The following is a 23,718-nucleotide window of genomic DNA, read 5'->3' as shown; positions in this document are numbered from 1 at the left end:
CATTTGCACCCTCTGGTCTCTTCAGTTCCCTGACCTCAGTGGATATACCAGGTCAAGCTCATTTTAATTTTTGTGCCAGGCACTTAACCCAGTGCGCACGGGAACTTGGGCTGTCCGCCTCGGTTGTGTGGGGGGGGGGGCGGAATCAGTGCGGCAAAACATGGCCGGCAGCGCTGGCTGCTGGGAAGGAAGAGAAGACAAATCTTTAGACCTTTTTTTTGGTACATTTCCAGTTCTGCCGAGTGCAGTCAACTCCAACGGCATTCCTGGCGGCCTGTGCTGCGAATTCTATAAAATTCTAACAGGACTCGACAGACTAGATGCAGGGAGGATGTTCCCGATGGCTTGGGAAGTCCGGGACCAGGGGTCACGGTCTCGGGATACGGGGAACGCCATTTAGAACCGAGATGAGGAGAAATTTCTTCACTCAGAGGGTGGTGAACCTGTGGAATTCTCTACCACAGAAGGCAGTGGAGGCCAAGTCATTAGATGTATTCAAGAAGGAGATAGATATATTTCTTAATGCTAAAGGGATCAAGGGATTATGGGGAAAAAGCGGGAACAGGGTACTGAGTTAGACGATCAGCCATGATCATTTTGAATGGCGGAGCAGGCCCAAAGGGCCGAATGACCTACTCTTGTTCCTATTTTCTATGATTCTATGAATGGGTTAGTGACAGAAAGTACGTCGCATGACATGCAAATTCTATAAAATTCTAACAGGACTAGACAGACTAGATGCAGGGAGGATGTTCCCGATGGCTGGGGAGTCCAGAACCAGGGGTCACAGTCTCAGGATACGGGAAACGCCATTTAGAACCGAGATGAGGAGAAATTTCTTCACTCAGAGGGTGGTGAACCTGTGGAATTCACATAGAATTACATAGAATTACAGCACAGAAACATTCAGCCCAACTGGTCCATGCCGGTGTTTATGCTGCACACGAGCCTCCTCCATTCCTACTTCATCTAACGCTATCAGCACTTCCTTCTAGTCCTTTCTCCCTCATGTGTTTATCTAGCTTCCCTTTAAATGCATCTGTGCTATTTGCCTCAACCACTCCCTGTGGTAACGAGTTCCACATTCTCACCACTCTCTGGGTGAAGAAGTTTGATCTCCCGTCACTTCCAGTGGAAAAAGCTGGGAGAGGCAGCAGAGACCAGGGAGCCGACAGAACAGTTTCTCGTCCGCCCGGAAATTACGGGCTGTAATCCTGCAGAAAGTCCAGGATTAGTAGTTCATCAGCCACGTAAGTAAGACTAACTGGTCTATAATTTGTTGGGTGATCCCTTCATCTGTTTTTTTTTTGAAGAAGGGAGTCACATTTGACAGGTCCAATCCTCCAGCACAATTTCTCTTTCCCCAGAACTTTGGAAAGTTTTGATCAGAGCTTTTCTTTTATTCGTTCATGGGATGTGGGCGTCACTGGCGAGGCCGGCATTTATTGCCCATCCCTAATTGCCCTTGAGAAGGTGGTGGTGAGCCGCTGTTTCTTCCCTAACTTCCTTCAGTATTGTCCTATCGTAAGTTTGAGTAACCCCTTCAGCACCATCTCTCGTTGAATAGCCACCTCCACTCACTGTTTTATATCTACTTCTGGTGGTCCTACAATCCCAATATCCACCCCCTATGAAAACTGAGGCCAATCCTTGTTCAGTATCTCTGCCCGACCCTCACTCCCCATCGTGTTCGGTTTTGGGCACCGAACCTCAGGAAAGAAACATTTGGCCTTGGAAAGGGGATACAGCTCAGATTCGCCAGAACGGTACCAAGATTTAAAGGGTTAAATTATGCGGACAGGCTGCATAACTTGGCTTGTATTCCATTGAGTTTAGAAGGTTGAGGGGTGATCTAATCGAAGTCTTCGAAATGATTTAAGGGTTTCGATAGGATAGATACCGAGAAATTATTTCCAGAACAAGAGGGCATAACCTTAAAATTACAGCTATGCCATTTAGGAGTGATGATGTGGAGATGCCGGTGATGGACTGGGGTGGACAAATGTAAGGAGTCTTACAACACCAGGTTATAGTCCAACAGCTTTATTTTAAAATCACAAGCGAAAGAGAAATCGCCAGACAGGAGGGTTCCCTCCCAGTCGGGGAACACTTCAGCAGTCAAGGACATTCAGCCTCCGATCTTCGGGGTAAGCGTTCTCCAAGGCGGCCTTCGAGACACACGACAACGCAAAATCGTCGAGCAGAAATTGATAGCCAAGTTCCGCACCCGTGAGGACGGCCTCAACCGGGATCTTGGGTTCATGTCACACTACATGTAACCCCACCAGTGAAAAAAAAGTTATCTATTTTTAATACAACTGGTCATTCTCTCTCTTTCTCTTCCTTTCGTGTGTCTCTCTCTCTCTCTCTCTGTCTTTGTGTTCGCTTGTGTATTCAGTATACCACTTGTGTATTCAGTATACCACTTGTGTATTCAGTATACCACTTGTGTATTCAGTAGTCTGGGATGTAATGTTTCTCTGTCTGTACACCATCCACTCCTTTGATTGCTTTGATTATATCTCTGCCGAGGTGTGATAACGGGCAGTTGGAAAGATTATCTGTAATCACCAGGCATTGTTCTCTGACTATATATGTTGTGTCTTTCTGGAATCCTACACTCACCTGACGAAGGAGGAAAGCTCCGAAAGCTTGTGATTTCAAATAAAGCTGTTGGACTATAACCTGGTGTTGCAAGACTCCTTACATTTAGGAGTGAAGTCAGGAAGAACTCGTACGTACCCCTGAAAGGCTGTGGATTCTAGGTCAATTTAATTGTTCAAGACTGCGATCGATAGATTTTTATTAGGGTAATGGTATCAAGGGGTGGTGCATAGGAGGGCAAATGGAGTTGAGGCGCAGAGCTGCCATGATCTGATTGAATGGCGGAACAGGCTCGAGGGGCTGAATGGCCTACTCCTGGTTCCTGTGTTCCAAGTGAGCAACTAGATCTCCCCAAAGATGTGGTGGCTTGAAGAAAAGACACTGTGGTTGCTCCTGAGTGTCACTCGGCTAGGAACAGCGGAGCAGAAAGAGAAGGAAACCGCTTCATTGAGATCATAATCCAAGTATCCCTGCTGGAAATGTGCGTGCGTGGGTGTATCCCAGGATTGGACCAGTCTGGGATACTTTACCCTCCCTCACCCTTGGTCCCTAACCAGATTTTCATCTCACAAAGGATAAGTACAGAAATCTATTGTTCCCCAGTCACGTGAGCAATAACTTGGGCATGGTTCTCGGGAGCTACCACTGTCATGGAACCTTACCCGAGGAGTGGGGGAAGGAAGGGAAATGTCTGGCGAGTTTTAATTCATGAAAAACTTGAATAGATCCATGAGTATCTCAGCACTTAGACTGAACAACGATTATTATGTCTCTTTCAGCTGATTCTCTTTGGTCTGAGCAACGAACTCGTGGCATCATTCAAAGAAGAAAACTCCATAACCTTTAAACATCTCTTCCTCAAAGGATACCAAGACCCAGATAAGAATGATGACACCGTTGTTGTATATACTCAGCAAGAAGTCCACGACAGCATGTCTTATGCCATTAACCAGGTATTCAACCAGTGCAGTACGAAGCATCTCTTTGATTTGTTTTATATAAGTAAAATTTTCCTAAGGGAAGAATGGAATGATATTTAAAATATGATGCATTTCAATCATTTTTTGCATTTGTTTAACATTTTTCATTGATGAGTACGGATCTAGAGGTGGATAATACCAGCATTAAGCTATCAGGGCTTCTTATACAATATGTAATATGGCAATCGAAACAAGGTTAGATTACAGACAAAAAGCTTGGGCCGTACACTGACAAAGTAAGGCCATATAGGGGCTAATAGAAAACAAGGAACTTGCACCTTCAACAATCTCAGGACGTCCCAAAGTGCTTTACAGCCAATGAAGTGTAGTCACTGTTGTAATGTAGGAAACGCAGCAGCCAATTTGCGCACAGCAAGGTCCCACAAACGAGATAATGACCAGATAATCTGTTTTAGTGATGTTGGTTGAGGGATAAATATTGGCCAGGACACCCTTGCTCTTCTTCGAAATAATGCCATGGGATCTTTTATGTCCACCTGAGAGGGCAGATGGGGCCTTGGGTTAACATCTCATCCGAAAGACGGCACCTCCAACGGTGCAGCACTCCCTCAGTACTGCCCTGGGAGCGTCAGCCTGGATTTTATGCTCAAATCCCTGGAGTGGGACTCGAACACCACGACCTTCGTGACTCTGAGGCGAGAGTGCTACCCACTGAGCTAGGGCTGACACCTAGTTAACAGTAAACTGAGCAGATGACAAGAAGGCGGAAAGAGAAAACGAAACATCACTTTCAAGTTGCTTCACTTTACTGAGTGGTTTCGAGTCAGGTGTGCGGGTGCCGAGCAGTCAATGCCACCAGTGATCGCCAACGACATTGAAGAAAACCTGCTGGGAGAAGTTACTGAGGCATCTGAATTTAACATCTACAGAGATCGAGTTACTGGATACCTGAATCCATCCCTCCCTATTACAAGGAGTAGTTGAGGTGAATAGCGTGGATGCATTTTAGGGGAAGCTATATAAGCTCATGAGGGAGAAAGGAATAGAAGGGTATGCTGAGAGGGTGAGATGAAGTAGGGAGGGAGGAGGCTCGTGTGGAGCATAAACACCAGCATGGACCAGTTGGGCCGAATGGCCTGTTTCTGTGCTGTAAATTCTATCCCTGTAATTTCTTACTGCAAGGCACAGTAACTCCTCCAAGCCGTCGTTCACACTTCCCAGCAGGAGCCACTGAAAGAAAGAAAGAACTTGCATTTATATAGCGCCTTTCATGTCCTCAGGACGGCCCAAAGCGCTTCGCAGCCAATGAAGTACTTTTGTAGTCTCTGTTGCTTTGTAGGTGAGCACGGCAGCCAGTTTGTGCATGTGTCCCACAAACAGCAATGAGATGAATCTGAAGGGCAGGACATTGGGAGAACTCCCCTGTTCCTCTTCAGTTAATGCCATGGTTCTGTCACGTTCACTTGAACAGACCGACAGCCAACCTTGATTTAACATCACATCTGAAAGACGGCACCTCTGACAATGCAGCACTCCCTCAGTACTGCACTGAAATCTCAGCCTAGATTATGTGTTCAAGTCCCGGAGTGCATAATCTAGATAAACTGGATAATAATCAGGACTTGAAATCTGATTGAAACAATCCCCCTCCTTCTGGCTCAGGGACGTTGTTTAACTATTTTGCTGGCTGAGCTCGTCTAACTCAGTGCAGACTGGGAATGGATCCCTGGGATGAAAAATTGATGGGAAGATAAATTTGTAGAATCATGAAATAGAATCACACAGCACAAAAGGGAGGCCATTCAGCCCATCGTGCCTATGCTGGCTTTTTTGAAAAAGCGATCCAATTAGTCCCACTCTGCAGCTTTTATCCCATAACCCTGCAAATTAAGATTGAATTCAAATTCTCAATGGTGGGATTTGAACTCATGTTCTGCCTGGGTTATTAGCCTAGGCCACTGGATTAACAGTCTAGTAACATAACCACTACACTATCATTTTTCTTTAAATGGAGTAATGATGGTGATAATATTGCTAACAAATAATAAGTACAAAGGTGGCAGCCCACAGTGTATGGAAATCATTTTGTAAATAGCCACAGCCTGATCCCAGTATCCCGCAATGATAAATATACTTTCCCAATTGCAAATCACCCAGCGCAATTACTCCTGAATCTAGTATGAATTTATTACAACAATCACTAATGCTTTCTATATTCTCGCATAAAAGGCGCCACAGAGTGTGAGAAATTCAGATTTAAATGTGCACTGGCTATTCCACATCCTGTCATCACTTCCCACAGATAGGGAGTGAGTCGGGTCGCCAACTCTGGTTGGACATATTCCTGGAGGTTTCATCACATGACCTCCCGCCTCCAACCACCTCCTCCCCACCTGGTCAATCAGCTTTTTTCCCCATCCCCAATATTTTTATTACTAATAAACAAAAGTGTTCAAAGAAAAAGTAAAAATAAACCACTTTTTTTTAATGCCCCGATGGTTTTTCTCCTGGGTGTTCCTCGCAGCAGTGTCCAGGAGATTAATCTTTAATTCATGGAGAGTCCAGGACAATCCTGGAGAGTTGGCAACACCCTAAGTGGGAGATGAGCAGCCTCAGCGTCTGGTGCAGGAGACCAGGGGCCTGAGAGAAGGGAACGGTAAACTCAGAGAGGGGAGAGAGAGAGAGAGAGAGAGACGGGAGAGAGAGAGTGTAGGAGTCAGAGAGGGGAGAGAGAGAGAGTGTGGGAGTCAGAGAGGGGAGAGAGAGTGTGGGAGTCAGAGGAGATAGAGAGAGAGAGAGTGCGGGAGAGAGAGAGTGCGGGAGAGAGAGAGTGTGCGGGAGAGAGAGAGAGTGCGGGAGAGAGAGAGAGTGCGGGAGAGAGAGAGAGTGCGGGAGAGAGAGAGAGTGCGGGAGAGAGAGAGAGTGCGGGAGAGAGAGAGAGTGCGGGAGAGAGAGAGAGTGCGGGAGAGAGAGAGAGAGTGCGGGAGAGAGAGAGAGAGTGCGGGAGAGAGAGAGAGAGTGCGGGAGAGAGAGAGAGAGTGCGGGAGAGAGAGTGCGGGAGAGAGAGTGAGAGAGTGCGGGAGTCAGAGGGGAGAGAGAGAGTGCGGGAGTCAGAGAGGGGTGAGACTGTGGGAGTCAGAGAGGGGAGAGAGAGAGTGTGGGAGTCTGAGAGGGGAGGGAGAGAGTGTGGGAGTCTGAGAGGGGAGAGAGAGTGTGGGAGTCAGAGGAGATAGAGAGAGAGAGAGAGAGAGTGCGGGAGAGAGAGAGAGAGAGTGCGGGAGAGAGAGAGAGAGAGTGCGGGGGAGAGAGAGAGAGTGCGAGAGAGAGAGTGAGTGCGGGAGAGTGAGTGCAGGAGAGAGAGAGAGAGTGAGTGCGGGAGAGAGAGAGAGTGAGTGCGGGAGAGAGAGAGAGTGAGTGCGGGAGAGAGAGAGAGTGAGTGCGGGAGAGAGAGAGAGAGAGTGCGGGAGAGAGAGAGAGAGAGAGTGCGGGAGAGAGAGAGAGAGAGTGCGGGAGAGAGAGAGAGTGCGGGAGAGAGAGAGAGTGCGGGAGAGAGAGAGAGTGCGGGAGAGAGAGAGAGTGCGGGAGAGAGAGAGAGTGCGCAGGGGAGAGAGAGAGTGCGGGAGTCAGAGGGGAGAGAGAGAGTGCGGGAGTCAGAGAGGGGTAAGACTGTGGGAGTCAGAGAGGGGAGAGAGAGAGTGTGGGAGTCTGAGAGGGGAGGGAGAGAGTGTGGGAGTCTGAGAGGGGAGGGAGAGAGTGTGGGAGTCTGAGAGGGGAGGGAGAGAGTGTGGGAGTCTGAGAGGGGAGGGAGAGAGTGTGGGAGTCAGAGGAGATAGAGAGAGAGAGTGCGGGAGAGAGAGAGAGAGAGAGTGCGGGAGAGAGAGAGAGAGAGAGAGTGCGGGAGAGAGAGAGAGAGAGTGCGGGAGAGAGAGAGAGAGAGTGCGGGAGAGAGAGAGAGAGAGTGCGGGAGAGAGAGAGAGAGAGTGCGGGAGAGAGAGAGAGAGTGCGGGAGAGAGAGAGAGAGAGAGTGCGGGAGAGAGAGAGAGAAAGTGCGGGAGAGAGAGAGAGAGTGCGGGAGAGAGAGAGAGAGTGCGGGAGAGAGAGAGAGAGAGAGTGCGGGAGAGAGAGAGAGAGAGAGTGCGGGAGAGAGAGAGAGAAAGTGCGGGAGAGAGAGAGAGAGTGCGGGAGAGAGAGAGAGAGTGCGGGAGAGAGAGAGAGAGTGCGGGAGAGAGAGAGAGAGAGAGTGCGGGAGAGAGAGAGAGAAAGTGCGGGAGAGAGAGAGAAAGTGCGGGAGAGAGAGAGAGAGTGCGGGAGAGAGAGAGAGAGTGCGGGAGAGAGAGAGAGAGTGCGGGAGAGAGAGAGAGAGTGCGGGAGAGAGAGAGAGAGTGCGGGAGAGAGAGAGAGAGTGCGGGAGAGAGAGAGAGAGTGCAGGAGTCAGAGAGGGGTGAGACTGTGGGAGTCAGAGAGGGGAGAGAGAGTGTGGGAGTCAGAGAGGGGAGAGAGAGTGTGGGAGTCTGAGAGGGGAGAGTGAGAGAGTGTGGGAGTCAGAGAGGGGAGAGAGAGAGAGTGTGGGAGTCTGAGAGGGGAGGGAGAGAGAGAGTGCGGGAGTCAGAGAGGGGTGAGACTGTGGGAGTCAGAGAGGGGAGAGAGAGTGTGTGGGAGTCAGAGAGGGGAGAGAGAGAGAGTGTGGGAGTCTGAGAGGGGAGAGTGAGAGAGAGAGTGTGGGAGTCAGAGAGGGGAGAGAGAGAGAGTGTGGGAGTCAGAGAGGAGAGAGAGAGAGTGTGGGAGTCAGAGAGGAGAGAGAGAGAGTGTGGGAGTCAGAGAGGGGAGAGAGAGAGAGAGTGTGTGGGAGTCTGAGGGGGGAGGGAGAGAGAGTGTGGGAATCAGAGAGGGGTGAGACTGTGGGAGTCAGAGAGGGGAGAGAGAGAGAGTGTGGGAGTCAGAGAGGGGAGAGAGAGAGAGAGTGTGGGAGTCTGAGAGGGGAGAGAGAGAGAGAGTGTGGGAGTCAGAGAGGGGAGAGAGAGAGAGTGTGGGAGTCAGAGAGGAGAGAGAGAGAGTGTGGGAGTCAGAGAGGAGAGAGAGAGAGTGTGGGAGTCAGAGAGGGGAGAGAGAGAGAGAGTGTGTGGGAGTCTGAGGGGGGAGGGAGAGAGAGTGTGGGAATCAGAGAGGGGTGAGACTGTGGGAGTCAGAGAGGGGAGAGAGAGAGTGTGGGAGTTTGAGAGGGGAGGGAGAGAGAGTGAGAGAGTGTGGGAGTCAGAGAGGGGAGAGTGAGAGAGTGTGGGAGTCAGAGAGGGGAGAGAGAGAGAGTGAGAGAGTGTGGGAGTCTGAGAGAGGAGAGTGAGAGAGTGTGGGAGTCAGAGAGAGGAGAGAGAGAGAGTGTGGGAGTCTGAGAGGGGAGAGAGAGAGTGTGGGGGGGAGAATTGGAAAGGGTCCATTCTGGGCGATGTTAGCGTGATAAAACCCCTTGCCTGACAGACCCTGGGCAGGCAGGATGCAAGTTTGGTCCCCAGGGAGCACTTACCTGCAATCGACGTTCCTTTCCAGGTCTTGCACGTGGAATGAATGCAATTTCCACTTTCCACCACCAGAGGGAGCGCCATCTCTTAAAGGGAGGATGTTTCTCAGAACTCTCTTAAAGGTAGCTGGTACCTGTTATTTGCTGAAAATAACAGTCTACTGTCTGCATGGAGTCTGAACAGAGATCAAACACAGATGCAGGTCCCATCGCTATGTTTACAAACTGATGAGTTATGTTAAAACATTGAATAAAGGTTGCACACTACTAAATCCCACATCCTCCAATCTGCACGCTAGACCTCACCAATCTGCTGATCTGAGTTGGTACCTGGCCCGTGAGAGTGCGTGCACCAAAGTTCTCTGCTGATACACTAGACCCTTGGGTGCAAGAGGTGGACAGAAGGAGGGACATCCTATATCCACGGCGGGGGGGCGGGGGGGATGCGGGAGGGTAGAAGTAAGAATGAGGTTCTGCTGAGGGAGTTCGAGGAGCTCGGGTCTAAATTAGGAACATAGGAACAGGAGTAGGCCATTCAGCCCCTCGTGCCTGCTCCGCCATTTGATAAGATCATGGCTGATCTGTGATCTAACTCCATATACCTGCCTTTGGCCCATATCTCTTAATACCTTTGGTTGCCAAAAAGCTATCTATCTCACATTTAAATTTAGCAATTGAGCTAGTATCAATTGCCGTTTGCCGAAGAGAGTTCCAAACTTCTACCACCCTTTGTGTGCAGAAATGTTTTCTAATCTCACTCCTGAAAGGTCTGGCTCTAATTTTTAGACTGTGCCCCCTACTCCTAAAATCCCCAACTAGTGGAAATAGTTTCTCCCTATCCACCCTATCTGTTCCCCTTAATATCTTATAAACTTCGATCAGATCACCCCTTAACCTTCGAAACTCTAGAGAATACAACCCCAATTTGTGTAATCTCCCTCCAAGGCCAACATGTCCTTCCGAAGGTGCGGTGCCCAGAACTGCTCACAGTACTCCAGGTGCGGTCTTACCAGGGTTTTGTATAGCTGCAGCATAACTTCTGCCCCCTTGTACTCCAGTCCTCTAGATATAAAGGCCAGCATTCCATTAGCCTTATTGATTATTTTCTGCACCTGTTCATGACACTTCAATGATCTATGTACCTGGACCCCTCAATCCCTTTGGACATCCACTGTAAATTAATAAGCAGAACCTCAAAGGTAATAATCTCTGGATTACTACCTGAGTCACGTGCAAATTGGCATAGAGACAAACAGATCAGAGAGTTAAATACATGGTTTAAACAGTGGTGTGGGAAGGAGGGGTTTTGATTCATGGGGCACTGGCATCGGCACTGGCACCAGTGCTGGGGAAAGAGGGAACTGTTCCGATGGGACGGGCTCCGCTTAAACCGGGCTGGGATCAGCGTCCTGGCAAATCGAAAAACTAGGGCTTTAAACTAAAAGTTGGGGGCGGGGAAGGAAATCAGGTGAGGGGAAATTTAGAAATCTAATGGGAAAAGTTAAGACAATAGAACAGTGTAGTGATTTGGGTAAAGATAAGCTGAGTGTGGCAGGAAGGGACAGAGAGTTTACCAATAATAGTGCAACAACAAGTAAGGTCAAAGCAGGAAAAAATGGTAACAAGTCTAAATGTTAGGCTCTTTATCTGAATGCACAGAGCATTCATAACAAGATAGATGAATTAATTGCACAAATAGAGATGAATGGTTTTGACCGAATAGCCATTACAGAGACATGATTGCAAGGTGACCATGATTGGGAACTAAATATTCCAGGGTACATGACATTTAGAAAAGTCAGGCAGAATGGAAAAGGAGGGGGTGTAGCCCCAATAATAAAGGATGACATAAGGACAGTGGTGAGAAAGGATCTTGGCTCAGAAGATCAGGAGGTAGAATCAATATGGGTGGAAATTAGAAATAACAAGGGGCAGAAAACGCTGGTGGGACTAGTTTATAGGCCCCCTAATAGTAGCAATACTGTTGAACAGAGTAGTAATCACAAAATAATAGGAGCTTGTAACGAAGGAAGTGCAATCATCATGGGGGACTTTAATCTGTATATAGACTAGACAAATCAAATTGGCAAAGGTAGTTTGGAAGATGAGTTCTTGGAATGTATTCAAGACCATTTCCTACAGCAATATGTCATGGAACCAACCAGGGAACAGACTATTTTAGATCTTGTATTATGTAATGAGATAGGGTTGATTTAGTAATCTCACAGTAAAAGAACCTCTAGGGAAGAGTGATCATAATATGACAGAATTTCACATTGAGTTTTAAAGTAACGTACTTAAGTCAGAAACTACAGTCTTAAACCTAAATAAAGGCAATTACATAGGCTTGAGGGGTGTGTTGTCAAAGGTAGATTGGGAAATTAAATTAAAGGGTTTGACAGTTGAGAAGCAATGGCAAAAATTTATAAGACCATAAGAGATAGGAGCAGCAGTGGGCCATTTGGCCTCCTCGAGCCTGCTCTGCCATTTAATGAGATCATGCCTGATCTGATTTTTACCTCAACTCCACTTTCCCGCCCTTTCCCCATATCCTTTGACTCCCTTGCTAATCAAAAATTTGTCTGACTCAGCCTTGAATGTATTCAGTGACTCAGCCTCCACAGCTTTTTGGGGTAAAGAATTCTAAAGATTCACGACCCTCTGGGAGAAGAAATTCCTCCTCATTTCCGTCTTAAATGGGCGACCCCTAATTCTGAGACTATGCCCCCTAGTTTTAGATTCCCCCATGAGGGGTAACATCCTCTCAGCATCTACCCTATCGAGTCCCCTCAGAATCTTGTATGTTTCAATAAGATCTCCTCTCATTCTTCTAAACTCCAATGAGTATAGACCCAACCTGTTCAATCTTTCCTCATAAGACAACCCTTCCATATCCGGAATCAAACTAGTGAACCTTCTCTGAACTGCCTCCAATGCAAGTATGTCCTTCCTGATCGCTGATGATTGCACAGTGTTCAGTTCCATTCACAACCCCTCAAATAATGAAGCAGTCCGAGCCCGCATGCAGCAAGACCTGGACAACATCCAGGCTTGGGCTCATAAGTGGCAAGTAACATTCGCGCTAGAAAAGTGCCAGGCAATGACCATCTCCAACAAGAGAGAGTCTAACCACCTCCCCATGACATTCAACGGCATTACCATCGCCGAATCCCCCACCATCAACATCCTGGGGGTCACCATTGACCAGAAACTTAACTGGACCAGCCATATAAATACTGTGGCTACAAGAGCAGCTCAGAGGCTGGGTATTCTGCGGCGAGTGACTCACCTCCTGACTCCCCAAAGCCTTTCCACCATCTACAAGGCACAAGTCAGGAGTGTGATGGAATACTCTCCACTTGCCTGAATGAGTGCAGCTCCAACAACACTCAAGAAGCTCGACACCAGCCAGGACAAAGCAGCCCGCTTGATTGGCACCCCATCCACTACCCTAAACATTCACTCCCTCCACCACCGGCGCACCGTGGCTGCAGTGTGTACCATCCATAGGATGCACTGCAGCAACTCGCCAAGGCTTCTTCGACAGCACCTCTCAAACCCACGACCTCTACCACCTAGAAGGACAAGAGAAGCAGGTACATGGGAACAACACCACCTGCACGTTCCCCTCCAAGTCACACACCATCCCGACTTGGAAATATATCGCCGTTCCTTCATCATCGCTGGGTCAAAATCCTGGAACTCCCTTCCTAACGGTACTGTGGGAGAACCTTCACCACATGGACTGCAGCGGTTCAAGAAGGCGGCTCACCATCACCTTCTCAAGGGCAATTAGGGATGGGCAATAAATGCCGGCCTTGCCAGCGACGCCCACATCCCATGAACGAATAAAAAAAAAGGGCACCAAAACTGTACGCAGTACTCCAGGTGTGGTCTCACCAGCACCCTGTACAGTTGTAGCATGACTTCCCTGCTTTTATACTCCATCCCCCTAGAAATAAAGGCTAATATTCCATTTGCCTTCCGGATTACCTGCTGCACCTGTATGTTGACTTTTTGTGTTTCATGTACAAGGACACCCAGTTCACTCTGTACCGCAGCATTTTGTAGTATTTAAAGAAATATTTCAATATTCTCAACAAATATACATTCCACTGAGAAATTTTAAAAAACCCAGGAAAAGTGATCCACCTGTGGCTAACTAAAGAAGTTAAGGAGAGTATTAGATTGAAAGAAGAGGCTTATAATGTTTCCAAGAAGAGTAATAAGCCTGGACGACCAAAAAATTGATAAAAAGGGAGAAAATAGAATATGAAAGTAAACTAGCAAGAAATATAAAAACAGATTGTAAGAGCTTCTACAAGTATGTAAAAAGGAAGAGAGTAGCAAAAGTAAACATTGATCCCTTAGAGGCTGAGGCAGGAGAAATTATAATGGGGAATCAGGAAATGGCAGATGCAGTAAACAAATATTTTGTATCTGTTTTCTCACTAGAAGGCACAAAAAGCATTCAAAAATAGTGGGGAACCAAGGGGCAAATGAGATTGAGGAACTTAATATCACTAGTGAAAAAGTACTGGGCAAACTAATGGGACTAAAAGCTGACAAATCCCCTGCTCCTGATGGCCTACATCCTAGGTTTCTAAAAGAGGTGGCTTCAGAGATAGTGGTTATGATCTTCCAAAATTCCCTAGATTCCAGGATGGTTCCAGTGGACTGGAAGGTAGCAAATGTTACCCTACTATTCAAGAAGGGAGGGAGAGAGAAAACAAGGAACTACAGGCCAGTTAGCTGGACATCGGTCGTTGGGAAAATGCTGGAATCCATTATTAAGGAAGTGGTGACAGGGCACTTAGAAAATCATAATATGATTAGGCAGAGTCAACATGGTTTAATGAAAGGGAAATTGTGTTTGACGTTTATTAAAGTTTTTTGAGGATGTAACTAACATGGTAGATAAAGGGGAACCAGTGGATGTAGTATATATGGATTTTCAAAAGGCATTCGATAAGGTGCCACATAAAAGGTAAGGGCTCATTGGGTTGGGGGTAATATATTAGCATGGATAGAGGATTGGTTAACGGACAGAGAGTAGGGAGAAACGGGTCATTCTCAGGCTGGCAGGCTGTAACTAGTGGGGTGCCGCAAGGATCAGTGCTTGGGCCCCAGCTATTTACAATCTGTATTAATGACTTAGATGAAGGGACCGAGTGTAATGTATCCAAGTTTGCTGACAATATAAAGCTGGGTAGGAAAGCAAGCTGTTGAGGAGGACACAAAGAGTCTGCAAAGGGACATAGACAGGTTAAGTGAGAGGGCAAGAAGGTGGCAGATGGAGTATAATGTGGGGAAATGTGAGGTTATTCACTTTGGTAGGAAGAATAGAAAAACAGAATATTTTTTAAATGATGAGAAACTATTAAATGTTGGTGTTCAGAGAGACTTGGGTGTCCTCGTACAAGAAACACAAAAAGTTAGTATGCAGGTACAGCAAGCAATTAGGAAAGCAAATGGCATGTTGGCCTTTATTGCAAGGGGGTTGGAGTACAGAGAGTAAGGAAGTCTTGCTACAATTGTACAGGGATTTAGTGAGACCTCACCTGGAATACTGTGTACAGTTTTGGTCTCCTTATCTAAGGAAGGATATACTTGCCTTAGAGGCGGTGCAACGAAGGTTCACTAGATTAATTCCTGGGATGAGAGGGTTGTCCTATGAGGAGGAATTGAGTAGAATGGGCCTATACTCTCTGGAGTTTAGAAGAATGAGAGGTGATCTCATTGAAACATATAAGATTATGAGGGGGCTTGACAGGGTAGAGGTAGGTTTTAAGGAGCATCTTAAAGGCAGTGTTACAGAGATGGAAGCCAGAATCAGGTGAGTCCTCTCCCCAGAATGAACAACAACATCGTCCACCATGTTAAATTCCATGTAAGATGTTCCCCCCACATTTTCAATCCATAAGTGGACCTAAACCTCTGGGCTTTAACCCGAGTATAATGTGGTACTTCTAAAACAAAATTGAAAGGCTCTAAGTTTGTAAGTCAGACTGATATGACCATCTATCAGAATTTAAGCAGAGTGCAACTACAGAGATTTCATTAGAAATTCCCCGACAGTCTTGCAGTGTGATTTTTTTTTGAAGGTGCATCATTTTCAAAATAGCCATGAAAAAGTATTGAATGAATCCATTAATTTCAATTAGTTTCCCGCAGCTCTATCATACTGGGGTCTTAAAGAGATCCATTTCTGTTGGTCTGCTGTTAAAGAAATATATGGATTGGGCTTTTATTATCACCACACAGAAGGAAAGCTCGAGTGTCTCTTTGCGCTTTGGGTTCATATTATAACGAAGGTTCTAGAGTAGTCGAGGTGTAGTTGGATGTGGGTCCTCATCTGAGCTTCTAGCCCAGCCCCATGACCACTGTGTCCGTGGGTACGGTACGGTGGTGCTTATGGTGTTAGATCAGTAACTTGAGGATATAAATTCAAATCCCACCATGGTAAGTTGCGAAACTGAATTTAATAGATCTGCTAGCACCAGAAAAATGGTTATGAAAGCTTCCGGATTGTGTTTTTTTAATATAAAAACCCAACTGCTTAACTAATGTCCTTCAGGAAAGGGAACCTGCCATCTCCCGATACAAGTGGCTCGAGTCCACACAACGTGGCGACACTTGACGCCCTCTGAAGTGGCCTAGAAAGTAAGACATTGGCAATAAATGCAGCCTTGCCAACGTCACCCACATCCTAAAATACACACCGATGATTCCTGAGCTGTGCTGGGTTTTCCTCATGTGGGGGGGGGGCGGGGTGCAGAGTGGAAGCCAGATGTTTTCACATAAGCAGAGAATAACTATAAACTGGGGGACAAGTCACCTCACAGAGCAGCGTTGGCATAAGTGTGGCACCCCGATACTTTGCCAACTTTCCTCAGCCTGGGCAAGGTGCGTGACATGGGAAGGTACCGACAAGGAGGTGGGGGGGGTGGCAGTGACTGAGGGAGAAATGTGATTTGTAGTCAACAACATCTGGCTCCCCCTCTGATGGCCAAGTGTGTAAAGGCCCAATATAGCACCAGGTCATGGAAACCAGGAGGGCCCAGCTTCCATCCCTGTTCTCTGTAGAGTTGGCTGATTTCGGCCAGAGCACGACAGTTAGCCTTGGTGTCAAGAGTGCCTGCTCCTAGTGACCCCTGCTTGAAAGAGCAAGCGTATGTTCGACAGGTTCGAACATGTTTGGCCTCAGCTGCGATGCCCTCTGTGTCGAATAGCCTGCTGACATTCACTCTCTGGGCGCATGTATAAAAGGTCATTTTGTGTGAGGTACCCCAGAAAGTTGTCACCAGGAGAAGGTACTTTTAGGAGAGGATGGAGAAAGTTGTATTCTGGTATTTAATATTTTGTCATGTACTATAAATATTTCAATGCATACACTTTTCCTCCAAGTATCTGCAGTTACAGAGTACAGCAGTTGGGAATTACGGTTATGACCCAGGTGCGAATAATACGACAGCGTTGAAAATCTGTAAGCAGCTGTATAGTAAAGATATACCTGTACCCTCAAGTGGCAAACAGACAGTTGACCCAAGAGTTGAAACAGGTAAGAGATAAAATATTGGATTGTTCTGCAGAGAATTAATTCACGTGTAGATTTATTATCATTGACCATAAGACCTTAAGAGATAGGAGCAGGAGTAGGCCATTCGGCCCCTTGAGCCTGCTCCGCCATTTAATGAGATCATGGCTGATCTGATTTTTACCTCAACTCCACTTTCCCGCCCTTTCCCCATATCCTTTGACTCCCTTGCTGATCAAAATTTGTCTAACTCAGCCTTGAATGTATTCAATGACTCAGCCTCCACAGCTTTTTGGGGTAAAGAATTCCAAAGATTCACGATCCTCTGGGAGAAGAAATTCCACTTCATTTCAGTCTAAACCGGTCACCCCTTATTCTGAGACTATGCCCCCTAGTTTTAGATTCCCCCATGAGGGGTAACATCCTCTCAGCATCTACCCTATCGAGTCCCCTCAGAATCTTGTATGTTTCAAGAAGATCTCCTCTCATTCTTCTGAACTCCAATGAGTATAGACCTAACCTGTTCAATCTTTCCTCATAAGACAACCCTTCCATACCCGGAATCAACCTCGTGAACCTTCTCTGAACTGCCTCCAATGCAAGTATGTCCTTCCATAAATAAGGGCACCAGAGCTGTACGCAGTACTCCAGGTGTGGTCTCACCAGCACCCTGTACAGTTGTAGCATGACTTCACTGCTTTTATACTCCATCCCCCTAGAAATAAAGGCCAATATTCCATTTGCCTTCCGGATTACCTGCTGCACCTGTATGTTGACTTTTTGTGTTTCATGTACGAGGACACCCAGATCCCTCTGTACTGCAGCTTTTTGTAGTATTTCTCCATTCAAATAATATTTTGATTTTTTTATTTTTCCTCCCAAAGTGGATGACTTCACATTTTCCCACATTATATTCCATCTGCCAAATTTTTGCCCATTTGCTTACCTGTCAACATCCCTTTGCAGACACTTTGTGTCCTCATCGCAACTTGCTTTTCCACCTATCTTTGTATCGTCAGCAAATTTGGCCACAAGACACTCTGTTCCTTCATCCAAGTCATTGATATATATTGTAAATAGTTGAGGCCCCAGCACTGATCCCTGCGGCACCACACAAGTTACAGATTGCCATTTTGAAAATGATCCTTTTATCCCGACTCTTTGTTTTCTGTTAGTTAGCCAATCCTCTATCCATGCCAGTATATTACCCCCAACACCATGAGCTCTTATCTTGTGCAGTAGTCTTTTATATGGCACCTTATCGAATGCCTTTTGGAAATCCAAATGTACTGCATCCATTGGTTCCCTTTTATCCACCCTGCCTGTTAATTCCTCAAAGAACTCTAATAAATTTGTCAGACATGATTTCCCCTTCATAAAACTATGATGTGGAGATGCCGGTGATGGACTGGGGTTGACAATTGTAAACAATTTTACAACACCAAGTTATAGTCCAGCAATTTTATTTTAAATTCACAAGCTTTCGGAGGCTTCCTCCTTCCTCAGGTAAATTTACCTGAGGAAGGAGGAAGCCTCCGAAAGCTTGTGAATTTAAAATAAAATTGCTGGACTATAACTTGGTGTTGTAAAATTGTTTACAATCATAAAACTATGTTGACTCTCCTTGATTGTATTATGAGTCTCCGAATGGTCTATAGTTACCTGCTTTCTGTCTCACTCCCTTCTTCAGTGTTATGTTTGCGGTTTTCTAATCCACTGGGACCTTTCCAGAATCTAGTGAATTCTGGAAGATTACAACCAATGCATCCACTATCTCTGTAGCCACTTCCTTTAAGACCCTCGGATGCAAGCCATCAGGTCCAGGGGACTTGTCAGCCTTTAGACCCATTAGTTTACCTAGTACTTTTTCTCTAGTGATAGTGATTGTTTTTAGTTCCTCCCTCCCCTTTGCCCCTTGATTTTCTGCTATTATTGGTATGTTATTAGTGTCTTCTACTGTGAAGACAGATACAAAATATCTGTTCAATTCCTCTGCCATTCCCTTGTTTTCCATTATTATTTCCCCAGTCTCATCCTCTAAGGGACCAATGTTTACTTTAGCTACCCTCTTCCTTTTTATATACTTGTAGAAGCTTTTACTGTCAGTTTTTATATTTCTTGCTAGTTTACTCTCATAATTTATTTTCTCCCTCTTTATTATTCTTTTAGTCATCCTTTGCTGGTTTTTAAAGTTTTCCCAATCTTCGGGCTTACCAGTAATCTTTGCCATGTTGTATGCCTTTTCTTTTAACCTGATACCATCCTTGACTTCCTTAGTTAGCCATGGTTGGTTCACCCTTTTTGTGGAGTCTTTCCTCCTCACAGGGATATATTTTGCGAGTCATAAAATATCTTTTTAAATGTTTGCCACTGCTTATCCACCATCATACCATCTAATCTGTTTACCCAGTCCACTTTAGCCAATTCCGCCCTCATTCCTTTATAATTGCCCTTATTTAAGTTTAATATGGTAGTTTCAGACCCAAGATCCTTGCTCTAAACTGGATGTGAAATTCTATCATGTTATGATCACTGCTTCCCAAGGGATCCTTTATTTTGAGATCATTAATTAATCCTGTTTCGTTACCCATTACCAGATCCAAAATGGCCTGTTCCCTGACATATTGGTCTAAGAAACAGTCCCTGGTGCAAGGGTCAGGGATGTCTCGGAGCGGCTGCAGGACATTCTGGAGGGGGAGGGTGAACAGCCAGTTGTCGTGGTGCATATAGGCACCAACGATATAGGTAAAAAACAGGATGAGGTCCTACAAGCTGAATTTAGGGAGTTAGGAGTTAAACTAAAAAGTAGGACCTCAAAGGTAGTAATCTCAGGATTGCTACCAGTGCCACGGGCTAGTCAGAGAAGGAATGACAGGATAGCTAGGATGAATATGTGGCTTGAGAGATGGTGCAAGAGGGAGGGATTCAAATTCCTGGGACATTGGAACCGGTTCTGGGGGAAGGTGGGACCAGTACAAATTGGACGGTCTGCATCTGGGCAGGACTGGAACCAATGTCCTAGGGGGAGTGTTTGCTAGTGCTGTTGGGGAGGGTTTAAACTAAAGTGGCAGGGGGATGGGAACCGATGCAGGAAGTCAGTGGGAAGTAAAGTGGTGACAGAAACAAAAGGCAGTAAGGGAGAGTGTACAAAACATGACCGGACAGATGGTCTGAGAAAGCAGGGTAAAGACCAAGGGAAGTCTAGATTAAATTGCATTTATTTCAATGCAAGAAGTCTGATGGGCAAGGCAGATGAACTCAGGGCATGGATGGGTACATGGGACTGGGATGTTATAGCTATTACTGAAACATGGCTAAGGGAGAGGCAGGACTGGCAGCTCAATGTTCCAGGGTACAGATGCTATAGGAAAGATAGAGCAGGAGGTAAGAGAGGAGGGGGAGTTGCGTTCTTGATTCGGGAGAACATCACGGCAGTAGTGAGAGTGGATATATCCGAGGGTTCGCCCACTGAGTCTATATGGGTAGAACTGAAAAATAAGAAGGGAGAGATCACTTTGATAGGATTGTACTACAGACCCCCAAATAGTCAACGGGAAATTGAGGAGCAAATATGTAAGGAGATTACAGACAGCTGCAAGAAAAATAGGGTGGTAATAGTCGGGGACTTTAACTTTCCCAACATTGACTGGGACAGCCATAGCATTAGGGGCTTGGATGGAGAGAAATTTGTTGAGTGTATTCAGGAGGAATTTCTCATTCAGTATGTGGATGGCCCGACTAGAGAGGGGGCAAAACTTGACCTCCTCTTGGGAAATAAGGAAGGGCAGGTGACAGAAGTGTTAGTGAGGGATCACTTTGGGACCAGTGATCATAATTCCATTAGTTTTAAGATAGCTATGGAGAAGGATAGGTCTGGCCCAAAAGTTAAAATTCTAAATTGGGGAAAGGCCAATTTTGATGGTATTAGACAGGAACTTTCAGAAGTTGATTGGGAGAGTCTGTTGGCAGGCAAAAGGACGTCTGGTAAGTGGGAGGCCTTCAAAAGTGTGTTAACCAGGGTTCAGGGTAAGCACATTCCTTATAAAGTGAAGGGCAAGGCTGGTAGAAGTAGGGAACCTTGGATGACTCGGGAGATTGAGGCCCTAGTCAGAAAGAAGAAGGAGGCATATGACACGCATAGGCAGCTGGGATCAAATGGATCCCTTGAAGAGTATAGAGATTGCCGGAGTAGAGTTAAGAGAGAAATCAGGAGGGCAAAAAGGGGACATGAGATTGCTTTGGCAGATAAGGCAAAGGTGAATCCAAAGAGCTTCTACAAATACATAAAGGGCAAAAGAGTAACTAGGGAGAGAGTAGGGCCTCTTAAGGATCAACAAGGTCATCTATGTGCGGAACCACAAGAGATGGGTGAGATCCTAAATGAATATTTTGCATCGGTATTTACGGTTGAGAAAGGCATGGATGATAGGGAACTTGGGGAAATAAATAGTGATGTCTTGAGGAGTGTACATATTACAGAGAGGGAGGTGCTGGAAGTCTTAACGCGCATCAAGGTAGATAAATCTCCGGGACCTGATGAAATGTATCCCAGGACGTTATGGGAGGTTAGTGAGGAAATTGCAGGTCCCCTAGCAGAGATATTTGAATCATCGACAGCTACAGGTGAGGTGCCTGAAGATTGGAGGGTAGCAAATGTTGTGCCTTTGTTTAAGAAGGGCGGCAGGGAAAAGCCTGGGAACTACAGACTGGTGAGCCTGACATCTGTAGTGGGTAAGTTGTTAGAGGGTATTCTGAGAGACAGGATCTACGGGCATTTGGAGAGGCAGGGGCTGATTCGGAACAGTCAGCATGGTTTTGTGAGAGGAAAATCATGTCTCACAAATTTGATTGAGTTTTTTGAAGGGGTAACCAAGAAGATAGATGAGGGCTGTGCAGTAAACGTGGTCTACATGGACTTTAGCAAAGCCTTTGACAAGGTACCGCATGGTAGGTTGTTACATAAAGTTAGATCTCACGGGATCCAAGGTGAGGTAGCCAATTGGATACAAAATTGGCTTGACGACAGAAGACAGAGGGTGGTTGTAGAGGGTTGTTTTTCAAACTGGAGGTCTGTGACCAGCGGTGTGCCTCAGGGATCGGTGCTGGGTCCGCTGTTATTTGTTATTTATATTAATGATTTGGATGACAATTTAGGAGGCATGGTTAATAAGTTTGCAGATGACACCAAGATTGGTGGCATTGTGGACAGTGAAGAAGGTTATCTAGGATTGCAACGGGATCTTGATAAATTGGGCCAGTGGGCCGATGAATGGCAGATGGAGTTTAATTTAGATAAATGTGAGGTGATGCATTTTGGTAGATCGAATCAGGCCAGGACCTACTCTGTTAATGGTCGGGCGTTGGGGAGAGTTATAGAACAAAGAGATCTAGGAGTACAGGTTCATAGCTCCTTGAAAGTGGAGTCACAGGTGGATAGGGTGGTGAAGAAGGCATTCAGCATGCTTGGTTTCATTGGTCAGAACATTGAATACAGGAGTTGGGATGTCTTGTTGAAGTTGTACAAGACATTAGTAAGGCCACACTTGGAATACTGTGTACAGTTCTGGTCACCCTATTATAGAAAGGATATTATTAAACTAGAAAGAGTGCAGAAAAGATTTACTAGGATGCTACCGGGACTTGATGGTTTGACTTATAGGGAGAGGTTGGATAGACTGAGACTTTTTTCCCTGGAGAGTAGGAGGTTTAGGGGTGATCTTATAGAAGTCTATAAAATAATGAGGGGCATAGATAAGGTAGATAGTCAAAATCTTTTCCCAAAGGTAGGGGAGTCTATAACGAGGGGGCATAGATTTAAGGTGAGAGGGGAGAGATACAAAAGGGTCCAGAGGGGCAATTTTTTCACTCAAAGGGTGGTGAGTGTCTGGAACTAGCTGCCAGAGGCAGTAGTAGAGGCGGGTACAATTTTGTCTTTTAAAAAGCATTTGGACAGTTACATGGGTAAGATGGGTATAGAGGGATATGGGCCAAGTGCAGGCAATTGGGACTAGCTTAGTGGTATAAACTGGGCGACATGGACATGTTGGGCCGAAGGGCCTGTTTCCATGTTGTAAACGTCTATGATTCTATCATACACTCTATGAACTCCTCCTCAGGGCTATTTTTGCCAATTTGATTTGTCCAATCTATGTGAAAGTTAAAATCGCCCATGATTATTGCATTACCTTTTTTACAAGCCCCCCTCATTTCCTGATTAATATTTTGCCCTACGGTGTAGCTACTGTTGGAGGACATAATGAAAGTCCCAAATCTCTGTAACCTTCTCCAGCCGTACAACCCTCCGAGACTCCGAGATCTCTGCGCTCCTCCAATTCTGGCCTCTTGCACATCCCCGATTTTAATCGCTCCACCATTGGAGGCCGTGCCTTCAGCTCCCTAGGCCCTAAGCTCTGGAAATTCCTCCCTGAATCTCTCCTCCTCTCTACCTCTCTCTTCTCCTTTAAGACGCTTCTTAAAACCCAACTCTTTAACCAATCTTTTGGTCACCTGTCCTAATATCTCCTTATGTGGCTCGGTGTCAAATTTTTTTTGATAATCACTCCTGTGAAGCGCCTTGGGGAACATTTTACTACATTAAAGGCACAATATAAATGCAAGTTGTTGTTGTTTCTGATTTTTTTTTTACAGTGGTTGAAGTTTTGTTGTTCAAGAAGCTTTTAGGGGCCGTCTGTAAATGGACCCGCCGTCTGTACCAAGCAGTTTCTGGTCATGTAAAGCTACCTCTCCATTACCTTCAATTGCAGATCCCCTCTACCCACTTTTCCCTCTTCAACCCCCCCCCCCTCCCCCCCCCCCCCCCCCCCGACCAACCCCTGCAACATTATGAAGCTTCCCATTTTCAGACCCTGGTGGCTTTTAAATAGAGTGCCAACAGGACTTTGAAAATAAGAGCTGTGCAGTGTACAGAGCTTTGTTTTTTGAGGGGTGGAGGGTAATTGTACTGAGGAAGAATTATATACATTATGGATTGTATGTGGTCCATAATAGCAGGTGACATAATAGGTGTGAGGTATTACATTTTGGTCAGAAGAATAAGGAGGCCACATACTGCTTGGATAATAAGAGTCTCAATGGGGTGGAGGAGCAGATGGTGTACCTGGGTG

At 46.1% G+C, this 23,718-nt stretch overlaps 1 protein-coding gene across 5 annotated transcripts in view; it reads left to right on the top strand.

Moving 5' to 3' along the window:
• The window catches only part of LOC137325098 (mucolipin-2-like), a 102,628-nt gene that overhangs the window by 32,945 nt on the left and 45,965 nt on the right, over positions 1-23,718 (top strand). For all 5 annotated transcript variants that reach the window (XR_010963814.1, XM_067989818.1, XM_067989817.1 and 2 more), the window contains 2 exons: positions 3,384-3,557; positions 16,465-16,618. Coding sequence is in view for 4 of the 5 variants with exons in the window: in XM_067989818.1 (XP_067845919.1) it covers positions 3,384-3,557; positions 16,465-16,618 (328 nt within the window). In the remaining variant the exon portion in view is untranslated. The remainder of the gene's footprint in view (positions 1-3,383; positions 3,558-16,464; positions 16,619-23,718) is intronic.

This window comes from Heptranchias perlo, chromosome 9, assembly GCF_035084215.1.
Source record: "Heptranchias perlo isolate sHepPer1 chromosome 9, sHepPer1.hap1, whole genome shotgun sequence".
Taxonomy (NCBI): Eukaryota; Metazoa; Chordata; class Chondrichthyes; order Hexanchiformes; family Hexanchidae; genus Heptranchias; species Heptranchias perlo.
The sequence above is the reverse complement of the archived record's forward strand: the minus strand, read 5'-3'. Positions and strand labels throughout refer to the sequence as shown.